This window comes from Schistocerca cancellata, chromosome 2 (assembly GCF_023864275.1).
Source record: "Schistocerca cancellata isolate TAMUIC-IGC-003103 chromosome 2, iqSchCanc2.1, whole genome shotgun sequence".
NCBI lineage: Eukaryota > Metazoa > Arthropoda > Insecta > Orthoptera > Acrididae > Schistocerca > Schistocerca cancellata.
In genome coordinates this window covers 382,928,831-382,953,302 of record NC_064627.1, presented here as the reverse complement: position 1 = coordinate 382,953,302, position 24,472 = coordinate 382,928,831, and the positions used below count along the sequence as shown (strand labels likewise).

The window sequence follows — 24,472 nt, the reverse complement described above, 5'->3', positions numbered from 1 at the left end:
TACTTCCTGTGTGCACAGCGCACTTGTTTATGAAACCATCTGTTTTGTTGAGCATATACATCTTAATTCCATATTTATTATGTTTGCTTTTTATATATTGTCGAAATGACAATCTCCCTCTCCAAAGAATCATTGATTTATCTATTGATAAATCTCTTCCCGGGTAAACACTTGAGACATTTTCATGTTAAAATAATCCAATATAGGTCATATCTTATATAAACAATCATCTGGTTTCGGGTTTCCTGGAAGTGGATTATTTGCAAAATGCAGAGACCGTAATATGATCAAATACCGGCTCTGCGTATACTCATCGCTATTCCTCTATTCTCAAACAGCCGTTCTTTCTTCCAGATATTTAACGTTACCCATATGTAACAAAACACCCAGGAAAACTAGTAATCCACCTATACTTAGAGGTTTCCATTTACAGATCCTAGACCCCTCTTTTCTATTTTCACTCAGCAATGAGTTGACTGCGTTATTGTTCGTTTCGTCAACTACAAGTTGCAACAATTCGTCTGTTACCAATAATCCGAAGAAATCCATAGGAGAATTGCCAGCAGGATGAATTTGCAAAACTTCTTCCTTCGTGAATGGGTGATACTGCATATTATGTGGTTCTTTATGCCATAACTCACCTGGATTATCCCTGTGTGACAGATCGGGCTCTTTTTCGTCATCGATTTCCACACAATCATTGTGATCCGTATCGTCAGATTCAGAACTGTCATGAAACAGATTCGAAAGCTGTGCTTTCTCGCTATCATCACTCTGCAATTCTTCTGCAGCCTCTAAATGACAATCTCCGTGGTATGCCTCATCCTCACTATACAGAAAATCACTGTTGTCTAGTACACTAAGTAACTGTTTCTCTGTCAATTTAACACTTTTCCTACTCCTTTTCACATTGGAAGGTCCAGGTGTAGGTTCATTAGCTACCATTATGAACAATATACGTTTGATAACTGACCACACAAAACAAAAGTTTACACCCTTTGATGCTAGCTTAGACGGGACTTGACTGAGTAATCCAACAGTGAGCGCAGACACTTATAAGCATCAGCCGCACTGGCTCGTGGCATGTTTTGATGCCTATCAGCATCAGCCGCACTACCTCATGGCTTGTTGTGACGCTTATAAGCGTCAGCCGCAGCGAAAGTGTTAACCAGGCGTTGATAGACAGACCTGCCTTTTTTTTGTCGGAAAATATGATTGTTTTAGTGACACTTCCACAATAACAATGAAAACTTCTTTTAGGGAGCCAGTTACTACACTGTCTGACCAAAAGTATGTGGATGCCCATATGTAATGCGAAACTGACCACTAGACGTAACAAGAGGCGAAACTATTGGTACGAAAGGAGTGAAGGGGCACTTTCAACAGAATGGGTCAGTCAGCAGAGCTTAGCGACTTTGTACATGAGCTGAGCATTGGATGTCACCTGAGTAACAGCTTCACCGAGGAAAAGTAAACCAAGACCAGGCACACTTCATATACTGACGGACAGGGACCTTCAAAGATTGCAGAGGCTGTTTGTATAAAATTGCTTGATATCACCAAAAGGAATCACTCTTGAGATATGAAGTTCTGTCTGGCACAAAAACTATGCTGGAAGTTGAGCAGCTCTTCATAAGACACAAATTTTTGCAGTCAGTGCTAAGCAGTGCTTGAGGTGGCATGAAGAGGTGGAAAGATGAAGCACTCTATACACTGGCAGCCAAATGGAAGGGTTTGGGTTTGATTAATGCCTGCAGACTGTTATATGCCATTATGTTTAATGTCAGAAGTGAAGTAAGGAGGAAGTGTCATTATTATATGAAAGTGGATATGGTCTCCTTTACATGTAGAAGGATTTGAACACATTTCACAGCTTTGGATACTGTGTATAGTAGAGGAACAGTATGGATACAGTGGTTGTACCAGCATGGGAATGCACTATGCCATAAAGCAGCATCTGTGAGGCAATAGTTTGTTGTCTATAATATTCCTGAAATGATCTGGCATGCGTATAGTCCCAGTCTGAACACATTGATTTTGATCTGGATCCTAGTGTCCAACATCACTACTTTCTTCGGTGTCGGTTCTTGAGGAAGAATTGATTCCCATTTCTTCACAAACATTTGTACATCTCACTAAAGGTGCCAACAGCTTAGTTCAAGCAGTCATAAAACTGAAGGGTGGACACAGCCCATATTAATGTCCACTAATATGTATCCAGATATTTTTGATAAGGTAGTGTATTTTACAGCAGCTCTCTTGCACTGCCAGGAAGTCGAAAAGTCTCTTCAGTGTGTGGAAAGTTGGGAACACATTTGAATGGATGTTCTCCAAACACCAGGCATATTTTTTACTGGACACACAGGTTTGACCACTTCTTTTTATCAAATTTTAACCAACTTTTCCACTACAATCTAGCAGTCCTCTTGGGCACACAGGACAGAAAGCAATACATGTTGTTAATTAGAAATATTTACAATATTAACATATGACTATTCATGGAACTACAACACTATGTATCAGAATAGGACTGCCTGTAATTGGTTTGCTGGTTAACAAAGAATTGAGTTTAAGCCTTTTGTGCAAAATCAGCTGAGCAAATCTTGACAGAATACTTGAGTGGAAGTAACAATGTTACTATCCTCGAGATGAGGGCTCCACAGTCAGTGTGCTCTGCAAGTAGACAGTGAGTGCAGTCCTGCGAGCAGCAAGCCCTTCATGCTCTCCACCATCACTGCACAGGGTAGAGAGTGAGAAACCATGTGGAAATTCAAGTGGGCACACAGCATGTTTCACAGGCTAATTTATTTTGAGACCAGAAACATATAAGTCACTTTAAATGACATTTTACTGCCATAAATTAATCAAAGAACCAGAAAAGTAATGCTGCCACACAGTTTTGTTATTAAATAGTTACATATTTCTCATTTTGTTTAATCAGACATTACTCATGTAATAGCTTTTAATCAACTCCATAACTCTTCTTAAAAAATGTTCTATTGTTCTTCATAATTGAAAACAGTTTTTTCATGTATGTAAAACCAAACATTGATATTACATATGCAACTATCTTGCGTAAATGAGGAAATTGATTCTGAGGGGGATGCTTGTAGGAGTCTAAAATATTCCTCTTGTTGTTAAATTTGCCTTTAACTACTTCAAGCTGCAGATCAGTAAGAATGTCATCAGTATCCTCTGAATAAGGAAATGAAAACAGATGAAAATCATCCTTTAGCATTGTCACATTGTAGAATCAAAATTGGAATCCTTCCTTGAGATGATACAGAATAGTTGGATAGTCTTCTAAGTCTAAGTTAATACCAGAGTCCTTCAATAAAGATAATTTTGGAAAAGTAACTGTATTCATTTCCTCCAGCTGATCCTTCCAAAGTGGCAGTTTCATTTTGAATGCTTGGTATGGTCTATGAAATGCATTATTAACATATCATTATCCTGAAGTAAAGTGTTCAGGTCATTCAAATGGTTGGTTGTATCAGCAAGGAATGCTAGGTCACTTTTCATTGAAGGCTGTTTCAGTTCAGGAATACACACACCTCTCAGAACACGCACACCTCATTTCCATTAATATATATCTCTCTCATCCAAAAGAATTTAAATAAAAATCGATTTAATGGTTTGCCCCATTATACCAGCTCACTTTGCTGTAATAAGTCAGACTTCTATACTGGCTCTCGACATCTTAAAGAAAGTTCTTAAACTGATACTGTTGAAGTCAATGCTCCTGCCTGTGATAAGTCATGCCAACACCACCAGTTGCCATTATCCTGGTGAATTGTGCAGTGAACACCCTTGATTTCATTGAGTGCTTGGAATTCTTTCATTTCCTCTTTCAGATGTGCCATGAATTCTGATTAATCTTTCAACATGGATGATGCTCCTCTGTAGACACAGAAACTAATAAATACCATGATAAACCCATGTTTTCTACATCTTCTTTAATGTTGCTGAGAATGCCATGTCTGGTTGTTGTTCTTCGTTGCTTCAAAGTCCAGGAGTGCCTCTCTGACTTCAAGTTCACTGTCAACACCTCTTGATAAATTTGGCCAGCTGGGCTGTGCCATGGAGATCAACACTTTCATTAAGAGCTGAAGAATATACAAGAAACTCTTTACAAAGATTTGCAGGCTGGCTGAATGTCATCTGCTAAATCATCTATGTGGCACGATTGTCATGTTTAATAATGGAACCTTACATAATTGTCCTACCCGAGTGGACATAGATATTCAGCTGCAACTACCAAGCATTATCTTATCAAATCACCATCCATGAACAAGTGCTAAAATTAGTGCACTGTAGTAGTTTGCTCAAATGGCAGACACTAGATTTTTCTTAATCTTCTTCTTGCTGTCATAGAGCTCCCTTTTAAATTTTTAAATTTCTTGGATGCACTTGGATCCTTCATATTTTCCATTTTTGTATTTTATGATGTGATAAGACATGTAGTGTGTTTGTTAATTGAACTTCCCAGAAGCATTCAGTGTCATAACACACTAAACATTTTGTGAACCCATCTTTTTGTATGAAAAGGTAAGATTTGTTGCGCTGCAGATTTAAGTGCAAAGACATTGGTCACTGACTCACTGTTGCTGGTATTAGGTGTCAAAAATAACCCTCCTCCATTTCACAGTTGGCACAACCTTGCTGCAACTGCTCTGTTCACAAGCAGGAGCCTGAGCAGGCACACCCAAAATTGGCCGTGCTCTAGACCTATAATATAGTGGATGTCCGAATTATGAAAATACATACTGGACAATATTTTAACGAAATACTTGACATACTATTTGTGTAATACGTATATGTATGTGTAATTAAAGTATGGGGTGCCCTCATAGCACTATCACTCTTGGTAAGTAATGAGCAGCGTGTATTTTCACTAAGGTGTTGTAATACTCATGCTCTCTTATACTGATGAAAATTGTTATAGATATTAGCTGTAATTGCAGTATACTCAAATAATATGTTGAGTTTTCGTGCAATCGTGTTGAAAGTTTAAGAGCAGGAAACTTAATATGTTTCATACTTAGTCTGAACAGTCAGTACTCACATTAATTGTGGATTGTGATTATTTCTTGCTTTTGCAGAGAAAGCCCTGGATTTTAATTACTTTAAATTTGTCACATGGAACAGGTCTTATCTGTATATGAATACTGACAAGCAAGCTGTGTAATTTCTCTATTCATTGTCAAAATTAAACTCTGTCACAACTGGAATGCATTCAACAACAGCTTGCTAAGTACATTACTGATGCCAGCCCATGTAAACATATTACAATTGGCAATTCATACTGCATTTTAAAAGTTTTAATTTGACTAACCAAAAAACATGGCCTCAAAAAGCTTTAAATATGGCAATATATTTTGTATAAAGAACTAACAAATTTTAAATGCATATTTCTATTAAATACAAAATTTTTCTTGTACTAAATTGTTGTGAAATGTTTGATTTATTAATAAATCTGAAGATCTATGATTGTCATTAAAAACAGGTATTTTAGTTTACTTCACTCATCACTAAACGTTTACCCTTTGAACGTTTGACTACGTCATTTTATAATACAATTTCATTAATTCCATTAAGACATTCTATGTATTTGATACAGAATTTGCATTTCCTGAATAGATCTTTATTTTAAAGTTATTCAGATAACTGAATGGCAACATGGAGGCACAAAGTTGTAGCTTGAGCAAAGCCATAATCTTTCATAAAAAAAATAAGATCTCAAACTTTTCTACTGTACATCAGTGCAGCCGCAGGCACCAGGCACCAGGCACCAGGCACCATTAGTCCATCCGCCACCACCGACTTGCCTCCATCAGTGTGCTCTCATCTTACTCTTGATAAAGTTGTGTTCCATGCAGTGCTGAGTTGGAAGCCACTATACCGATTGACCAGGCTATCACTGACCCATATCTCCACTGCCTCTTTAATAATAGAGTCCCAGAAACCTTTCGCTCTACACAGTCTCTTGGTTTCTTCAAATTGAAACGTGTTCTTTGCTGAGGCTGTGCTCTGTTACTGCGGATTTTTCTTTATGTCTGAGGTGAATGGCTTCTCACATGTTCAGAGGTGTGTTGTGTTATGCAATGCTGCATCTCTACAATACATTGTTTTCCACATTCGCAGGAAATGCTACAGACACCCGGTATTCTTAGACCCAAGTTGTCCTTCATTGAGCCCTGCATATTTCTGATTTTTGCTGGAGGATGGAAGATGGTTTTTATCTTGTTCTTCTCCAGTATCCTGACAATCTTGGCAGTGAGTGGCCGTGCGTATGGGAGGAACACCAGACCTTTGTTGTTCTCTTCTTCCTGAAGGTCCTCCTCCTCCACCTCCTCCACCTCCTCCTCCTCCTCCTTCTTCTTCTTCTTCTTCTTCTTCTTGCTCATCTTGAGAGTGTTTCGGTGTATCCATTCTTCTGGAAGGTTTTCTTCAGGTGCTGAATCTCAGTAGATAAACTGTCCTTGCCTCATATGTCATGAGCTCTGTGGACAAGGGTAGTGAGCACGGATTTCCGTTGTGCTGGGTGATGGCAGTTGTTGGTGTTGAGGTACACGTCTGTGTGTGTTTTCTTTCGGTAGACCAAGTGTCCCAGTGTGCTGTCTGTTTTCTTCTTTATTAGGATTTGAGGAAGGGTAGGCATCCATTTTCTTCCAATTCCATTGTGAATTTGATGTTCTCATGTATGCTGTTCAGATGTTTGAGAAATTCCGTTAGAATGTCCTCGCCATGTGGCCAGACCTTGAAAGTATCGTTCACGTACCAATAAAAGACTTTGGGTTTGAGGTGTGCTGTTTCCAAGGGGATATCCTCAAAAGTATTCCATATACAGATTGGCGATACATGGTGCCAGTGGGGATCCCATAGCAACTCCATTCACCTGTTGGTAAAATTTGCCCCCACACTGGAAATATGTGGTCGTGAGTGCATGGCAGAATAATTCCACTGAGTCTTCATCGAAATGATTCTCCAGCAGTTTCAAGGTGTCCTCTAACGATACCCTTGTGAAGAGGGATGTAACGTCAAAGCTGACCATAGTATCATTTTTGTCAAAATGCCACTCATTGAGTGTCTTAACAAACTCTGTAGAATTCTTGATGTGGTGGGGCCATTCACCCATGAGAGGCTTGAGTAGTTGTGCTAGGTGTTTGACTATACCATAGGTAGGAGAATTGATCATGTTTACTATCAGGCGTAGTGGTATCTCCCTCTTGTGTATCTTGGAGAGGCCGCCATATAACTGCGGTGGAACCCGAGCTCTGGGGTAAAATCTTTTTATCAGGTCCTGGTGGTTCAAACCTGAGTTGTTGAGAAGACCAGTGGCCTTTCTAGTCACAGCTGTTTTAGGGTCCTTCTCAACTTATTTGTAGGCCTGGTCCTGCAGCAGCGAATTAATCTTGTCCCAGTAGTCAGCTGCTCCTAGCAGCACTGTCACGTTTCCTTTGTCTGCCGGTAGAATGACAGTATCCTCATCTTTTCTGATGCTGTTTATCACCCTGCGTTCTGCCACCGAGATGTTGGGTTTTGGCATTCTCACTTTGTCTATGATTCTGCAGGTCTCCTTTCTCACCTCTTCAGTGGCTTCAGACGCCAGCCCACGTATGGCCTATTCAATGCTGCTCCCCACCACATGCCACCGCACCGATTCCACTTGCGCCTGATTGGCCTGACCAGTGCTGAGGATGCAGAGAAGCCCGTGGTCCAGCGGCTATAAATATCTGGATGAGATGTGAACCCGACACTTCGCCTGAAGATGGCAAATAAGAAACTTGCTGAAATGTTGCTGGAGAACAACTTATTGACTTGGCTGTCAACCCGAGAAGATTTTATTATCGAGATTTGCCAAGAAACCCTGCATTTCCAATATCTTTTATTCTTTTGATTGTTGCAGATTTAAAATTGTAAGAGTGCTTTCATTGGCACAATCTATGGATCACTGGAAAACAGATGCAAGTTCATCATAGAAGCCATGATCATCTGCAAAGAAATTCTGAAAGCTACAAATAATATAACTTTCAAAATCGATACAGTACTTTTTGCAATAATGCAAAAAGTGGGCTTCAAGTAGCCCTAAAGATATGAAACCAATGGATGTGTGCAGTTAGAGTTCATTTCCCGCCTCTTCTGACAACAAAATAAGTGGAAACATTTAAAAGGAGCACAAAACACTACTCAGTTTCTAAAGTATGTAAACTGTAAAAAGAAAAAGGGAAATTGTGTTTTGTAGATGAACTTTCCAAATCCTGCACTTAGATTTTATTAATGAATAGTTTGTATTCATGGTCAGTGCATTGTTCTGGCACTAAATAAGATTGAAACACTAAATTTATAGAAGAGGAGTGTTTCATCAAAATTTTAGAGCCTGTTCAAACTGAATACTCCTTATGTTAGCCAGTGAAGTGTGCCATTCTGCTGTGGTCACCGGTAGGCATGTGACGTCAGGGATGAGGCTTTGCTGTGGCTGTCAGCAGACTCATGGCAGTTGACATGTTAAATACCTAAAAACTGTGAAAACAATGCCACTGGAATGTGGGAACATAGGTCGTGGCACGTATAGTCCCAATGCTACATTTGGGGGTGGGGGGGAAGCTGTATTGTTGTGATGAAATAAACTATCACTTATTTGACAGTGTAGGTTTTATTGGCATATTATAACATTACTTTTTAGGCCAAAATTACTAAAAACAAACAAACAAATTACTTTATTTCTTGAAGACATGCTGACACTTTGATAAATGGCTTTATGGATGCTGTACTGCGAACATGCAGAAACATAAACAAGGGATGTACTGAAAGCACATCTTGTAAAGTATTTGCTAGAAGCAGGCACAGAAAGTTTAATTTATTCCCTGGGCTAAAAATATTGATGTAAGATGAATGATGTATCAGGACTGAGGAGGTTAAAACAAAACATAAAGAAGAAATAATGACAGCTGCTAAAAAGGAGGGCCAACAGAAGACCCTCCTTCCCTTATTTATAGTTTAGACTGCCACCAGTAGATCTGAGCATTATTGAATGAAATGGGGACAAATGTTGCATGGACAATTACCGATTCATAGAGAAAACTTAAAAGTTTTAATTTCAAAAAGACTCATATTGTACAATTATAAACAAATAAAAATGACCTCCTGGTATCCAAAATCATACACTAAACAAAACAATGTGTGTAAAATGCCTTGTGATTCAATAGGACAAAAAATTAAAGTTAAATCAACACGCAGATAAACAAATCAATAAGCTCAGTTAAGCATGTTTCACTCATAGAAATATTTCTCACTGTGTTGACCTAAAGACAATGGTGTTATTTTATACTGCATATTTTCACTCCCTGTTGTCTTGTGTCATTATCCTTTGTGACAACAATCTCAGGTAAGCAAAGTTTGTATTCAGAAGACGTGAGTGTAATAATATTGTTTAAAGTAGATTACCACAGATCTTTAAAGGTATCTTTAAGGATCTTGGGATTCTTACACACACTTCCCAGTATATTTATTCCTTAATGGTCTTTGTCACTCATAATAAAAATAAGTTTTAAGTGGGATTGTGGATTTCACAATAGCAATATGATACACAAAAATAATTTTCATTGTTGTTCAGAGACCACAACAGAATTATCTGCTCTGCTGCAAAAGTAGTCAACAATCTGCCATCTAATGTGAAATAGGAGACTGATAACAGTTACAAGTTGAAAAGAAAATTGAAAATATCTGATTAGCCAGTGCTTCCACAGGTAAAAATTATGTAATATGGAATCAAAAATGTTTCACTTCTTGTCAGTTGCGTTACAAGCAACAGTGTTCATTGCAGACCTGCAAAAAAGCATTAATATAATGTAAATAGGCCTCTAAAGACATCTCTATTCTTTCAGAAATAGTAGTGCATCAAATGAATATTAAATTACCAATAAAAGATAAACAGCAGCAGATTTTTTTATAATTAGCAGCTTTCCTACTAATTAACTTGATTACATTCAGCTGGCATAAATATAAGCAGCATAAAATAGTACACTGATAGTTTATTGTTAATGCAAGGGTATAGACTTTCTCCAAGTAAATTATCTTTTCTTCATGTGTAACTTAGCTCATTCCAAAAGTTTTCTTCCTTAATGGGTTCAATGGAGTATGAATGACTTAATGGATTAATGAATGAATGAATGTAGCATGTGAATGAAATGAAACCAGAGTTTTGTGCATGGTCTGCATGAATTATTTATCTTCTCATGGGAAAGCCTGTCAGCATGTGTACCATAGGAAACCTCTGATATGTCAACTCTGGCAAGGATGTAATGCTGTTTTATACACATCAAGAAAATACAGGATTAATGAAATACAGGGTGTCCCATAAAGGGATTTATACTGTTTGATATTTAGTAACTGAGGTAGTATTAATGATAACCTGATCCAGTTGTGATTATATAGTGCTCACATAACTACTACAGTAGCCATTCATTTGTTTTTCTTTTGTTTATTTTCAGTTGTTTATTTTCAGTTGCGTAACTCTGTGATAAATAACAAGATGGGTAGAAACTTGACCTTGCAGAAAAGAAACTGGATTTTTTGAAGTGTTGTTTGAAATGTGAAAACATGACAGAAGGGCAGAGACAATGGCAAGCAGAGTTTGATACTTCATCACCATCACTTGTAGCAATGACGAAATTATGTCACATATTTGATAGGGAAGTGTGCATAATCTGAAGAAGGGATGGTGTGACAGGAATAAATCAATAGTGGACCAAAAAGGAGTGGTCCCAGTTGTACAAGCTTTCACAAGATCCCCAAAGAAGTTCATAAGGCAATCCGCTTCTGAATCAAGTGTTCACCACATTTTAAAGAAGCAAAGTTGAAACCCTACATTCCAAGCTAGCTTTAAATGATGAATGAGGATGAGGCACCTCTAAGTTTGTGAATGGATGTGTGATAATGAACATCTGACTAATGTCATTGTTTGGTCTGATGAGGCAACATTTAAATTTAATGGAGTCGTCAGTCACCATAACTGTGTACTAGACAAGATATAATCCCCATGTTACAGAAGAATGAGCTGATAATCTTCCTGAGTTATAAGTGTGATGTGATATATCTATCAGAGGATTTGTAGAGCCATTCTTCTTCTTGTTCTTCTTTTAAGGAATAGTGACAAGGGTAAAGGACCTTAGCAAGAATGAACTGTACCAGCTGCTCACCAACTGTACCAAGACAAAGACTGCATTTTTTAACAGTATGGTAGAAAAAGATTACTGTCATGATGTGCGCCAATTCCTGGATGAAACATTTGTTGAGAGGTGGATAGGCCAACAAGTAAATGTTGAGTTTCCCGATGTAACACCATTAGCCTTCTTTCTGTGGGGAATTTTACGCCACAAATCCACAAACGCTGGATGACAAGAGAGGTGAAATTGTGACTGCCTGTGAATCCATTCCAATGATAACCATAACATGTGTCAATCTGTTCTGCAGCATTGCAGGTGGTGTATTGCTGCTGATGGACATTTTGAATATCTTCAACAGTAAAACATAATCAGTAGTGCCATGACCCTCAATGTGACTTAAAAATTCATAGTTTTTTGTTTTTTTGTTTGAGTTATTAAAGTTCAAATAATGTAAACACCTTTGTGGAACACCCTGTATTGTTTAAACACCCTTTTTCTTAAGTTTTATGTCAGAGGAAAAATATTTCATATAAAATGTAGTACTATATGGTACAGTTGCAAGTACATCATGTTTACCATTGACTGGTGAGGTTATTTATTTCACAATTACAATTTCAGCCTTAAGGTCATTATCAAGTGGTAGTGCAAAAGATTTTGCTTCAACACATTTCACGCTTTAAAATCTTCTGACGTGTGTACACGTCATCATCAAAACTGAACCTTTTCACTGAAGGAATACAATCAACAGCAAATATAATTTAACTATGAGAAGTTATTCTCTCTATGAATATTATTTTACAAGAATGATAAACAAAGTTATTAATATTTTGTGATATATTAGAAAAATATTGCAGATTAACTATAAGTAATAATTAGAATAAATACGAAGAATTCTGGATACCAAACACTGTAGCCCTGACTAGTCTCGTTGTTGTACAATAAATTCTTTATAGGTGGTGAATTTTTGTTAATTTTAGGAAGCACATCACATCATTTAATCATTCAGTAATACATCCGTTCACACACAAAGTTATTTTAGTTGTGACAGGGAGGAGAGCCTACAGGTGTATATGTCAATGCAAATTGTACATCAACAAGCAGAAACAGCCACTGCAGAAAACTTGGATCAAATACTCCAATAACCAATTACGACTAGTGCTAATCTACTCACATTGGTAATTACATGAATCAGTTCTACACTCATTCTCATAAATTAAGGATAATTGCAGAATGTGGTGCCACACAATGTGGCACTACAAAACTGGCGCTAATAGCATAGGCACATAGAGAACACACACGACACAGATCTGTAAGTCCACGATATTGGTGATAAGTTGAGAAAACCGTCCCAAAACATGTATGCTACAAAACACCATTGTTTCCTGCACATGTACACAGACATTGATATGGGATATGATCACCATGCACATCTACACAGACCGCACAACAGGTTGGCATACTCTGGATCAGGTGGTTGAACAGCTGCTGGGGTATAGCCTCCCATTCTTGCACCATTGCCTGTCGGAGCTCCTGAAGTGTCGCAGGGGTTTGAAGACGTGCAGTGTGACTGAGAGCATCCCAGACATGCTGGCAACTGCTTGACATCATAGCCTGATATTCTATGGCAGTGGAGGAGCTAAGTAAGATGAAATTAAATTAGATTGGTATATGAGAAACCTGAAGTAGTAGACGAGTTTTGCCATTTGGGCAGCAAACAGCTGATCATGGCCGAAGAAAATGTCAACTAGCAAAAGGATGAAGTATGGTTCTGTAAAAGATATATTTCTTAGCATAGAATGTAAATTTAAATATTAGTAACTCTGTTTTGAAGGTATTTGTCTGGAGTGTAGACTTGTAGGGTAGTGAAATGTGGATGATACGTGTACCAGACAAGAAGAGAATAGAAGTTTTTGAAATCTTGCACTACAGAAGAAAGTTGAAAATTGGATGCTTAATTTGAATAACAAATCAGGAGGTGCTGAATCGAATTAACGGAAAAGAAATTTATGACACAATCTGGTTAGAAGAAGGGACCAGTTGACTGGACACATCCTGAGGCAACATAGAATTGTCAACTTGATACAATGTAGTAATAATTGGAACTTTATAAAACTTCAGTATCAGAAAATGAATGGTCCTAGTTAGTGAGCTGCTACTGTCAGTTTATATGCATTGCCCAGATGACAACTGATCTTGTTTTATTTAAGCACAAAAACAACTTCAATAGAAAAGAAGGACTTAAGAAAAGTTGTAGGTCTTAGTGCTCCAAAAAATCAAACAGCACCAACTCTTCCACAGTAAAAGCTCCACAACATGTCAGTGTGTCTCCATGATGTTAGGCAGAAGTCTGACGACATCATGACTCGACTATTGCGCAGTTACATACCATCAGTTTGGCTTTTTGGGCAGCTTTAAGTTTGAAAATACTGACTGGATCTTTATAGCCTCCAAAAATGTCTTCAGCATTAGGTGATGAAACATTAGGTATACAGATCTTAGACTAGAACCCATTCCATTGTAACAATTGCCGAGGATATAGAGCAAGCCTGTATTATAGGACCATAACTAGTCACAGGTACATATGCATAAGTGTATGTTGGAATCTTTTGGATACACCAAACACTGTTACTGAAAGAAGACTGAAGCTTGCAGGGTATGTTATATGTGTGCAAGATGGAAGAATCGCCAAAACAGCACTGTTGTTGAAACCAATGGATAGATACAAAAATAGTGGAAAATCTTGCAACACCTGGAAACAAGATTTTTCAGAGGCTCTCCAGTTCATGGATATGGACTGGAAGGAAGTTGAAATACTTGCAATTGATTGAGTTCTAGGCGCTCCAGTCTGGAACCACGTGACCGCTACGGTCACAGGTTCGAATCCTGCCTCGGGCATGGATATGTGTGATGTCCTTAGGTTAGTTAGGTTTAAGTAGTTCTAAGTTCTAGGGGACTGATGACCTCAGATGTTAAGTCCCAAAGTGCTCAGAGCCATTTGAACCATTTGATTGAGTTCACTGGAAGAAACTTGTTGCTTGATATGCTACATAGCATTGGAGGAACTAGGTCTAAGTAAGTACGTTAGTAAGCTCCTTCTCTTAGTCTATTCAGTTACTGTTTCCATTTGCTACTTCAGACATAAAATTTACTGTACACTGATAACTAACACTGTCTGTCTAGTGGCAAGAACAATACCTGTTAAACAGAAACAGTTATGAATTTACATCCAAATATTTGAAGAAATTGTAGGAGAGACTAGTGAGACATACTTTTATTTTGTTTTCAAATATCTGGGGCTTCAACTTTTTAAAATTTGATTATGCATGTTCCATGGGTCTATATAGCAATTAGCCCACCATGGATTGTCAAGATTATGATTACATACATTTAGAGATATACATATTCAGGATAGAATTACAACAATAGGGAAAGGATATGAAACCTACGTTTCTCCCAGTGTATATGATGTTTAAATAACTTAAAGGAATGCAACTGGGTGATGTGGCTGACAATGGCATTTATATTTTGACAGGTGACCACCTGTCATTTTCAAGGTAAAACAGTTTTTGCCTTGAAAATGACAAGGTGATCACCTGCCGAAATATCAGCAATTGTGCTGTTTGAGGTTTTCCCAGTGCTGCATCTGCTTGATAGGTTCCTGGGAATTACACCAGATAATATTGTAAAAACCACACAATATATCAGCGAGGTAACTGCCTGCCATCTTCAGGTGCTACTGTCGCTTTGCTGAGAAGCTTGCCAATTTATATGTTGGCTTTCTAGAACAGCGCAGGCGCCAGCGGGGGCATAACGTCTTTGAAGACCAATCGTAGATGGCGTCGAATACAAGAGCCCTCTGCTGGAGAAACGGGTCGTGGTCTGCGGAAGCGCGGCGCGGGAAAATGTGGCTGGGAGTGACAGACCTCGTTCGTGCACACGAGGTGTTGGCGCGCGATTTAAGCATCTGCGCTAAGGTTTTCCATCTGCGTTGACTCGGTTCAGTTGCTAATCTGCAGCTGACGATTCCTTAGCGCTGCCAAGGCTGGATTCCAAGCTTTGCTCAGGTGAAGCCTTGTGTCTCCGTTTATTAGGTCACTGCTTATACGTATTTCGGCAACCTCTTTGATTATGGAGTCCCAGTATGTGGAAGCATACGAGAGGATCTTGGTTTCTTCATAGTTCATGCCATGTACCGTGTCAAGGCAGTGTTCAGCAACTGCAGATTTCTCTGGCTTTTATGTTCGTCGCATCTGTCTTTAACTGTACAACACGCCTGGCCAACATAAGACTTCCCACATTGGCACGGGATTTTATATATTCCTGGTCTCCTCAGACTGAGGTTGTCTTTAACAGAGCCCAGCATTGATTGCACTCGTGCTGGAGGCCGGAAAACACATTTAATCCGGTATTTCTCGAAAATTCTACTCATCTTAAAAGACATGCTACCGACATATGGTATTGAACCTTGCCTCATTCTGTTCACTCCTCAGTCCAACTATGATCCACTCTACTGCCCCCAAATCACAGCATGTTAACATTCCAGAATTCCTTAGCATCAAACCTTGCCTCACCATCATTCCCCCAATACCTCAACTAGAAACCAACCTTACATCAGCAGTAAGAACTGCAACCTACCAACTGAAAATTGATCCTGGTGTGGTTTTCAATTGCTGGGATTACCTGACAGAGGGTCTCTGCCAGTTATCAGATTCATCCACGTACAAACCTGTCACATGACCCCACTCCAGAAATCCTGCCCTCACCTTTACCATTCCTCACACTCCTACCTTCTACATTCTTCCTAAAGTCCATAAAGCCAACCATCCAGGACGTTACAGTGTGGATGATTACTGTAGCCCAATGAGAGAATCTCTGCTCTTGTGGATCAACATCTTCAGCCTAATATCTGTAATCTAACCTCCTACATAAAAGATGCAAACCATTTCCTCCACCAATTCCCTACTGTTCCTGTTCCTTCACGACATGGCTCCCTGCTTGTCACTGTTAATGCCACCTCCATTTACACTAACATATCCATTGCCCATGGCCTTGCCACTATTGAACACTACTTTTCCCAACAACCAAATAACTCCAAACCTAGCCTCCTTCCCCAAGGTAGGCAACCAGCAAGAGATGGAAGTCAGACAGCAGGTTACCTTCCAATTAGGTAGGCACAATGTCAGCAGCATTCACACTTAGTGTGGACAGCAGGCCTGCAGCCAGTGGAGACAGCATCTGTCAGCAGCAGCTTGATGATCAATTTCTTAGTGATGCCTGGCGTAGTTGTCCTTGGTAGCTTGCTGCTCCAAGTGAGAAGACATATCAGTTAGCACACTAAACTCACATTCTGCAGGACAGAGTTTCTCTGTCCTGCCGAATCCAGCTAAATCACTCTAGACAGATGCTGGAATGGTTACTTTAAGGGGACATGGCCAATTTCGTTCCCCATCTCTAAAACATGCTGAGCTTTTGCTCTGTCTCTAATGACCTCTACGTTGATGGGATATCAAACTCTAATGTTCCTTCCCTCATTTTGCCTGTCTAACACGAGTCCATTATTGTTTCTGAAACAGCAGTATATCTCTATCCTAAGCCATAACAGAACCGAGGCACCAGGCTCAGCTGTTGAGCAACCAAAACATCACCACTCCAGTCTTTTTGATGCATCAACGGTTTCAAAGCACTGGTTGCCTTGTAATGGTGTAGTAATTTCTCCTTTCAAAAGCCCAGTGTGGTACTTTTGCAATGTCAGCACAGCCTGATTGAATATGGCTTCTTTTGCAAGAACATCCATTTGCTGCTTGATGTGGAGGTTTCTTGGCACCCTTGCTATGATGCCTCCTATTGGACCAGTCACAGGAGTCTGATACTACACTAGGCAAGGTTATAAGGCAACAAAACAAGTAAAAATGACCTACAGGTAACAGAAGTCGATATTTATGGACATACTCTGCCTAACACTGAATGTGAAGTTACTCATTGTGCAGATGGAAAATAAACTGATGTGGTACCAATGCTGGGTAGGACTCCAGCCACATTGCCTCGAATTGATGATAAGTACCCTTCTCTGTATTGATGATGAATTGTTTGATGACTAGTATTATTTAATGGTCCGTTGGGTGCAGTTCATTAAGCACAGTTGGCTGTCACTTTTTGTTTATTATGTCTTTTGTTGAAAGATATTGTTCAATCACAGTAACGAAATCATGCCACAGTATTCAAAGAAAACTTCAGCTTTTACAAATTCTTCAATCTTGGATGACATTCCATACATTTGTTTAACTGTCCAGTATTGTCACCTGGAACCATAAAATTTAGTTCACCACTTGGCTTTCTCTGACCAGGAGATCATGACCGAGCCCATCTGATGATCTAGCATTAATGGCTGCAGTGGTGGAATGCAGTCAAAAAAAGAAGCAACCACAACCATAAAACTCATTGTCGAGTCCAGAGATGTTGTCCCCCCCTCCCAGCATTTGTATTTGTTTTCTTATTGACCATTGTCCAGCAACAGTGACCTAACCACAATCAAATCTTGTGTAACTGCTTAGAAACAAATACTAATAACAAGATCAATCATAATGATAATTGAATAGTAGATTTATGTAGCTATGTACAGCAAAACACACATGAAAGCACTGCCAGAACATAGCATAACATTTTTCAGTAATGCACTGAAAAGTAGACGTTTGTTGTCAATGGTGAAGCCAATTTTAAGTATGAACTGAATACATCCTACAAAAAATGAGCTATTTGAAGCTGTTTAAAATATATACATCATAATCATTCCCATAGGAAAGACAGTAAATAATTCCTAATAAACTAATGCAAAACTTAAGCGTAGACATAAAGATAAATAACTGCAATCATAGCAACAGTCACAACAAGTTTCCCTAAACAGATTACATGTATGACAACTGAAATATAAGCAAGTAGGATTCATACTTCATTGGACCTACTAAAATAATCTTTCATTTGAACAATATCGGCCTATATATCCAAAATTATCGCATTATCAAAGGACATCCCCACATGACATAGATAAAGAAACACACAAAAGTAATGAAAGTGTACAAAACATTCTACTGATTACATATTTATCCCAATCACTCATTCAATGCACTGAGAGATCACTTAATCACACTAAGCTCTGCATTCAGAGAACCAAAACTATTTTTGATCCTTAGCAATGTGCTGTCACAAATATTACTACCAAAACTCAAGGACCATTGAAGATCAGAGAGTCAAAGTTGTAAGAGACCTGGGTAGTGCTAAGAGATGTGTCAATGCTTAACATATAGAGGATCATGGCAGCATCCTCAAACTGCACTCTGGTAATGGTATGACATAATGGTGTGGACTGTTTTGGGTTGGGCAAGGCAGGTTTACTCTTTCTAGGCAAGTGGTGGGGTGCCCTCCCACCACACAGCAGTGCTGCAGTAATCCCAGCAAATGTGTATTGGCAACAAATAAGTAGACCGAGTTCATTCAACACATGACATACCAATCAGTAAACACCACAGCAAGCTGATCCAGACAAACAGGTTATGACAACACTGTTGTTGTCTTCAGTCCAGAGACTGGTTTGATGCAGCTCTCCATGCTACCCTATCCTGTGCGAGCTTCTTCATCTCCCAGAACCTACTGCACCATACATCCTTCTGAATCTGCTTAGTGTATTCATCTCTTGGTCTCCTCCTATGATTTTTACCCTCCACACTGCCCTTCAATAATAAATTGGTAATCCCTTGATGACTCATAACATCTCCTACCAACTGATCCCTTCTTCTAGTCAACTTGTGCCACAATTTCCCTTCTCCCTAATTCTATTCAATACCTCCTCATTAGTTATATGCTCTACCCATCTAATCTTCAGCATTCTTCTGTAGCACCACATTTCAAAAGCTTCTATTCTCTTCTTGTCCAGACTATGTATTGTCCATGTTTCATTTCCATACATGGCTACAATCCATACAAATACTTTCAGAAATGACTTTCTGACACTTAAATCTAAACTCGATGTGAACAAATTTCTCTTCTTCAGAAACACTTTCCTTGCCATTGCCAGTCTCTACTTTGACCATCATTAGTAATTTTGCTCCCCAAATAGCAAAACTCATTTACAACTTACAGTGTCTCATTTCCTAATCTAATTCCCTCAGCATCACCTGACTTAATTCGAACACATTCCATTATCCTCGTTTTGCTTTTGTTGATGTTCATCTTATATCCTCCTTTCAAGGCACTGTCCATTACATTCAACTGCTCTTCCAGGTCCTTTGCTATCTCTGACAGAATTACAATGTCACTGGCGAACCTTAAAATCCATGGAGAAGAAATAAAAACTTTAATACCTACTTCGGATTTTTCTTTTGTTTCCTATACTGCTTGCTCGATAAACAGATTGAATAACATCGAGAATAGGCTACAACTCTGTCTCACTCCTTTCCCAACCACTGCTTCCCTTTCATGCCCCTCGACTCTTATAACTGCCATCTGGTTTCTGTACAAATTGTAAATAGCCTTTCACTCCCTGTATTTTAACCCTGCCACCTTCAGAACTTGAAAGAGAGTATTCCAGTTAACATTGTCAAAAGCTTTCTCTAAGTCTACAAATGCTAGAAATGTAGGTTTGCCTTTCCTTAATCTATCTTCTAAGCTAAGTCATAGGTTCAGTATTGCCTCGTGTTCCAACATTTCTACGGAATCCAAACTGATCTTCCCCAAGGTCAGCATCCACCAGTTTTTTCCATTCGTCTGTAAAGAATTCGCATTAGTATTTTGCAGCTGTGACTTATTAAACTGATAGTTTGGTAATTTTCACATCTGTCAACACCTGCTTCCTTTGGGATTGGAATTATTATATTCCTCTTGAAGTCTGAAGGTATTTCGCCTGTCTCATACATCTTGCTCACCAAATGGTAGAGTTTTGTCAGAGCTGGCTCTCCCAAGGCTGTCTCCCCACAGGACGGTTTCCCTCTAAGTGCCCTACCAGTACTCTGCGTGCTGCCCTGCCCTCATCCTTTTGAGCTACATGACCCTCCCATCACAGCCTACATGATTTAATAATACTGATTATGTCAGGGCTTGAATAGAGTTAATGAACCTCTTCATTATGCAGTTTTTGCCACACTCTGCTAATGTCATCCCTTTTTGCTCTGAAAATTTTCCTCAAAATTTTGTTTTCAAATACTTGAAACGGCTTTTCATTTTGCACAGTGAGAGACCGTCTCTCACACCCATACAGCATAACTGGTAGAATAATAGTTTTGTATATTCTAATATTTAAATTCCTAGACAATATCCGTGATGACAGTAATCTATTCAGTGAGAAGTAACACGCATTTCCCGCCCGTAATCTCTTCTTCAGTTTAGATTCAATCTCATTTCTCGAAGTGATGTCCACGCCTAGATACTTAAATGTGTTCACTTTTTCAAACTGCATGTCTCCAACTCTTAACATTTCCTGATCTAATGCTGTTGGCATTCTAGTAGTAACCAGGTATTTAGTTTTGTCTTCACTTATCCTTAGACCTACATCTTCACTAGCCTTGATTAAAACATTTGCATTTGCTGTTACGGATTCTTTCCTTTCGCTAATGATGTTTAGATCATCTGCATATCCTAATATCTTAATATTTCCATTTAACTCCACACCCTCTGAATTATCTGCTGCCATTTGTACAATATATTCTAGGACTAAATTAAAAAGTAGCGGAGACAGGGCTTCCCCCTGCTTAAATCTGTTCTTTCTTACAAATTCTTCTGACTCCAATTTCCCCATGTGTACTCTACCTTTGGGGTTTTTCAAACTTGATTCTATAAGTCTAACATACTTCTTTGGTATTCCAAGTTCCAAAAGAATTCTGTACAATTTTGATTGCAATACTGACTCATATGCTTTTGTAAAATCTATGAAAAGATTATGAACTGGTTTATTGTATTCCCATTTCTTTTCCAAAATTTGACACAGGGTGAATATTTGGTCTATAGTTGATCTGTTCCTCTGAAAGCCAGCTTGGTAATCCCCCACAATTTCATCTGCATATGGTGCAAGCCTGCTTAGGAGAATATTCAAGAAAATTTTGGAACATACTGGTAATAGCGATATCCCTCTACAATCACTACAATCCATTTTGTCGCCCTTCTTAAAAATTGGGATCAGAATAGACTCTTGCCACTCTTCAGGTATCATCTCTGAGTTCCATACTTCAGTTATCACTTTGTGAACTACTTCCACCAATTTCTGTCCCCAATTTTTAATTAATTCTGCAGTTATGCAATCTGATCCTGGTGCTTTATGGTTTTTCAATTGGTGATTGCATCTCTTACTTCCTATAACGTTGGCTCAGGTATCTGGGGTTCTGCTTTATGTATCTCATAGACCTGCTCATTTCCTGCTTCCTGGTGTACATTTAATAGATGCTCAACTTACTTAATATAGCACTGGGGTATGTCAGTATTCCCCCGGCATCCCCTCGAAGTGCATTTGTCCTAGCCTTGAATCCCTTCCTATACCCATTTATGTCTAGGTAAAGTTCCCTGATGTTTTTTTGTTTTACTGTTTGTTTCCATTTTTTAATTTGATTGTTCAAATAATCCCTCTTCTTTGCCCATAGCCTACAACCAATTTCCCTTCTCATGTTCAAGGACTCCTCTTGTTTTCTGTCTCCCATTCTATCCCAATCTAATCGCGCTTTTCTCCTTTCTTCTAACAATTTCTTGCATTCCTTATCAAACCACAGTTTCCTCCTGTTCTTCTTAATCATACCTATTATGACCTTCGCTGCCTCTTTGATATTATTCCTCACAGTGATCCACTGTTTATTTACATCCTCGTCTTGATCTGCGTAAATTTCTATCATGTACCTTCTTCTAAAGTGTTCATCATTTAGCTTGTCAGTGTCAAACCTAACAAGTTCTGCATTGTGACACCTTGATGTTGCTGAAGATAGCCGTTGGTGAACTTTGGCAACTACAAGAAAATGATCAGAAGCACAGTCTGCTCCCATGAAAATCCTAACATTTTCTATACTAGTGTGCCATCTCTGATCTACAAGAACATGATCACTAATTCCCACATATCTAACTTTAACCAATCCATTTCCCTTTTTAAATTTTCTAACCTACCTGCCCGATTAAGAGAACTGACATTCCACGCTCTGATCCATAGAACGCCAGTTTTCTTTCTTCTGATAATGACATCCTCCCAAGTAGTCCCCACCCGGAGATCCACATGGGGGTCTATTTTACCTCTGGAATATTTTACCCAAGAGGATACCATCATCATTTAACCATACAGTAAAGCTGCATTCCCTAGGGAAAAATTATGGCTGTAGTTTCCCCTTGCTTTCAGCCATTTGCAGTACCAGCACAGCAAGGTCGTTTTGGTTAGTGTCACAAGGCCAGATCAGTCAATCATCCGGACTGTTGCCCCTGCAACTACTGAAAAGGCTGCTGCCCCTCTTCAGGAACCACACGTTTGTCTGGCCTCTGAACAGATACCCCTCCGTTGTGGTTGTATCTGTATCGCTGAAGGTCCATAGTTCATTGGGGGGGAGGGGGGGGGGGTTACAACACTAGATACAAATACCGTATTTACTCAGATCTAAGCCACACTCAAATCTAAGCCGCACCTGAAAAATGAGACTCGAAATCAAGGAAAAAAAGTTTCCCGAATCTAAGCCGCACCTGAAATGTGAGACTCGAAATTCAAGGCCGATCCCTTCTTCTAGTCAAGTTGCGCCACAAACTCCTCTTCTCCCAATTCTTTTCAATACCTCCTCATTAGTTATGTGATCTACCCATCTAATCTTAAGCATTCTTCTGTAGCACTACATTTAGAAAGCTTCTATTCTCTTCTTGCCTAAACTGTTTATTGTCCATGTTTCACTTCCATACATTGCTACACTCCATACAAATACTTTCAGAAATAACTTCCTGACACTTAAATCTATACTCGATGTTAACAAATTTCTCTTCTTCAGAAACGCTTTCCTTGCCATTGCCAGTCTACATTTTATATCCTCTCTACTTCGACCATCATCAGTTATTTTGCTCCCCAAATAGCAAAACTCCTTTACTACTTTAAGTGTCTCATTTCCTAATCTAATTCCCTCAGCGTCACCCGACTTAATTCGACTACATTCCATTATCCTTGTTTTGTTTTTGTTAATGATCATCTTATACCCTACTTTCAAGACACTGTCCATTCCGTTCAACTGCTCTTCCAAGTCCTTTGCTGTCTCTGACAGAATTACAATGTCATCGGCGAACCTCAAAGTTTTTATTTCTTCTCCATGGATTTTAATACCTACTCCGGACTTTACCTTTGTTTCCATTACTGCTTGCTCAATATACAGATTGAATAGCAGTGGGGAGACGCTACAACCCTGTCTCACTCCCCTCCCAACCACTGCCTTCCTTTCATGTCCCTCAACTCTAATAACTGCCATCTGGTTTCTGTACAAATTGTAAATAGCCTTTCGCTCCCTGTATTTCACCCCAGCCACCTTCAGAATTTGAAAGGGTGTATTCCAGTCAACATTGTCAAAAGCTTTCTCTAAGTCTACAAATTCTAGAAACGTAGGTTTGGCTTTCCTTAATCTTTCTTCTAAGATAAGTCGTAGGGTCAGTATCGCCTCAAACGTGTTCCTACATTTCTACGGAATCCAAACTGATCTTCCCTGAGGTCGGCTTCTACCAGTTTTTCCATTCGTCTGTAAAGAATTCACGTTAGTATTTTGCAGCCGTGACTTATTAAACTGATAGTTTGGTAATTTTCACATCTGTCAACACCTGCTTTCTTTGGAATTGGAATTATTATATTCTTCTTGAAGTCTGAGGAAATTGCACCTGTCTCATACATCTTGCTCATGAGATGGTAGAGTTTTGTCAGGACTGTCTCTCCCAAGGCTGTCAGTAGTTCTAATGGAATCTTGTCTACTCCCGGGGCCTTGTTTCGACTTAGGTCTTTCAGTGCTCTATCAAACTCTTCACACAGTATCATATCTCCCATTTCATCTTCATCTACCTCCTCTTCCATTTCCATAATATTGACCTCAATAACATCGCCCCTATATAGAACCTCTATATACTCCTTCCATCTTTCTGCTTTTCCTTCTTTGCTTAGAACTGGGTTTCCATCTGAGCTCTTGATATTCATGGAAGTGGTTCTCTTTTCTCCAAAGGTCTCTTTAATTTTCTTGTAGGCAGTATCTATCTTACCCCTCGTGAGATAAGCCTCTACATCCTTACATTTGTCCTCTAGCCATCCCTGCTTAGCCATTTTGCACTTCCTGTCA

At 39.1% G+C, this 24,472-nt stretch overlaps 1 protein-coding gene across 1 annotated transcript; it reads right to left on the bottom strand.

Annotated features, from left to right (window-relative positions):
- Positions 1 to 330: 330 nt before the first annotated feature.
- Positions 331 to 945, bottom strand: LOC126154242 (uncharacterized). Its single transcript, XM_049916124.1, has one exon. It carries the CDS (start codon positions 943 to 945, stop codon positions 331 to 333), a length of 615 nt encoding a protein of 204 aa, XP_049772081.1.
- Positions 946 to 24,472: the final 23,527 nt, after the last annotated feature.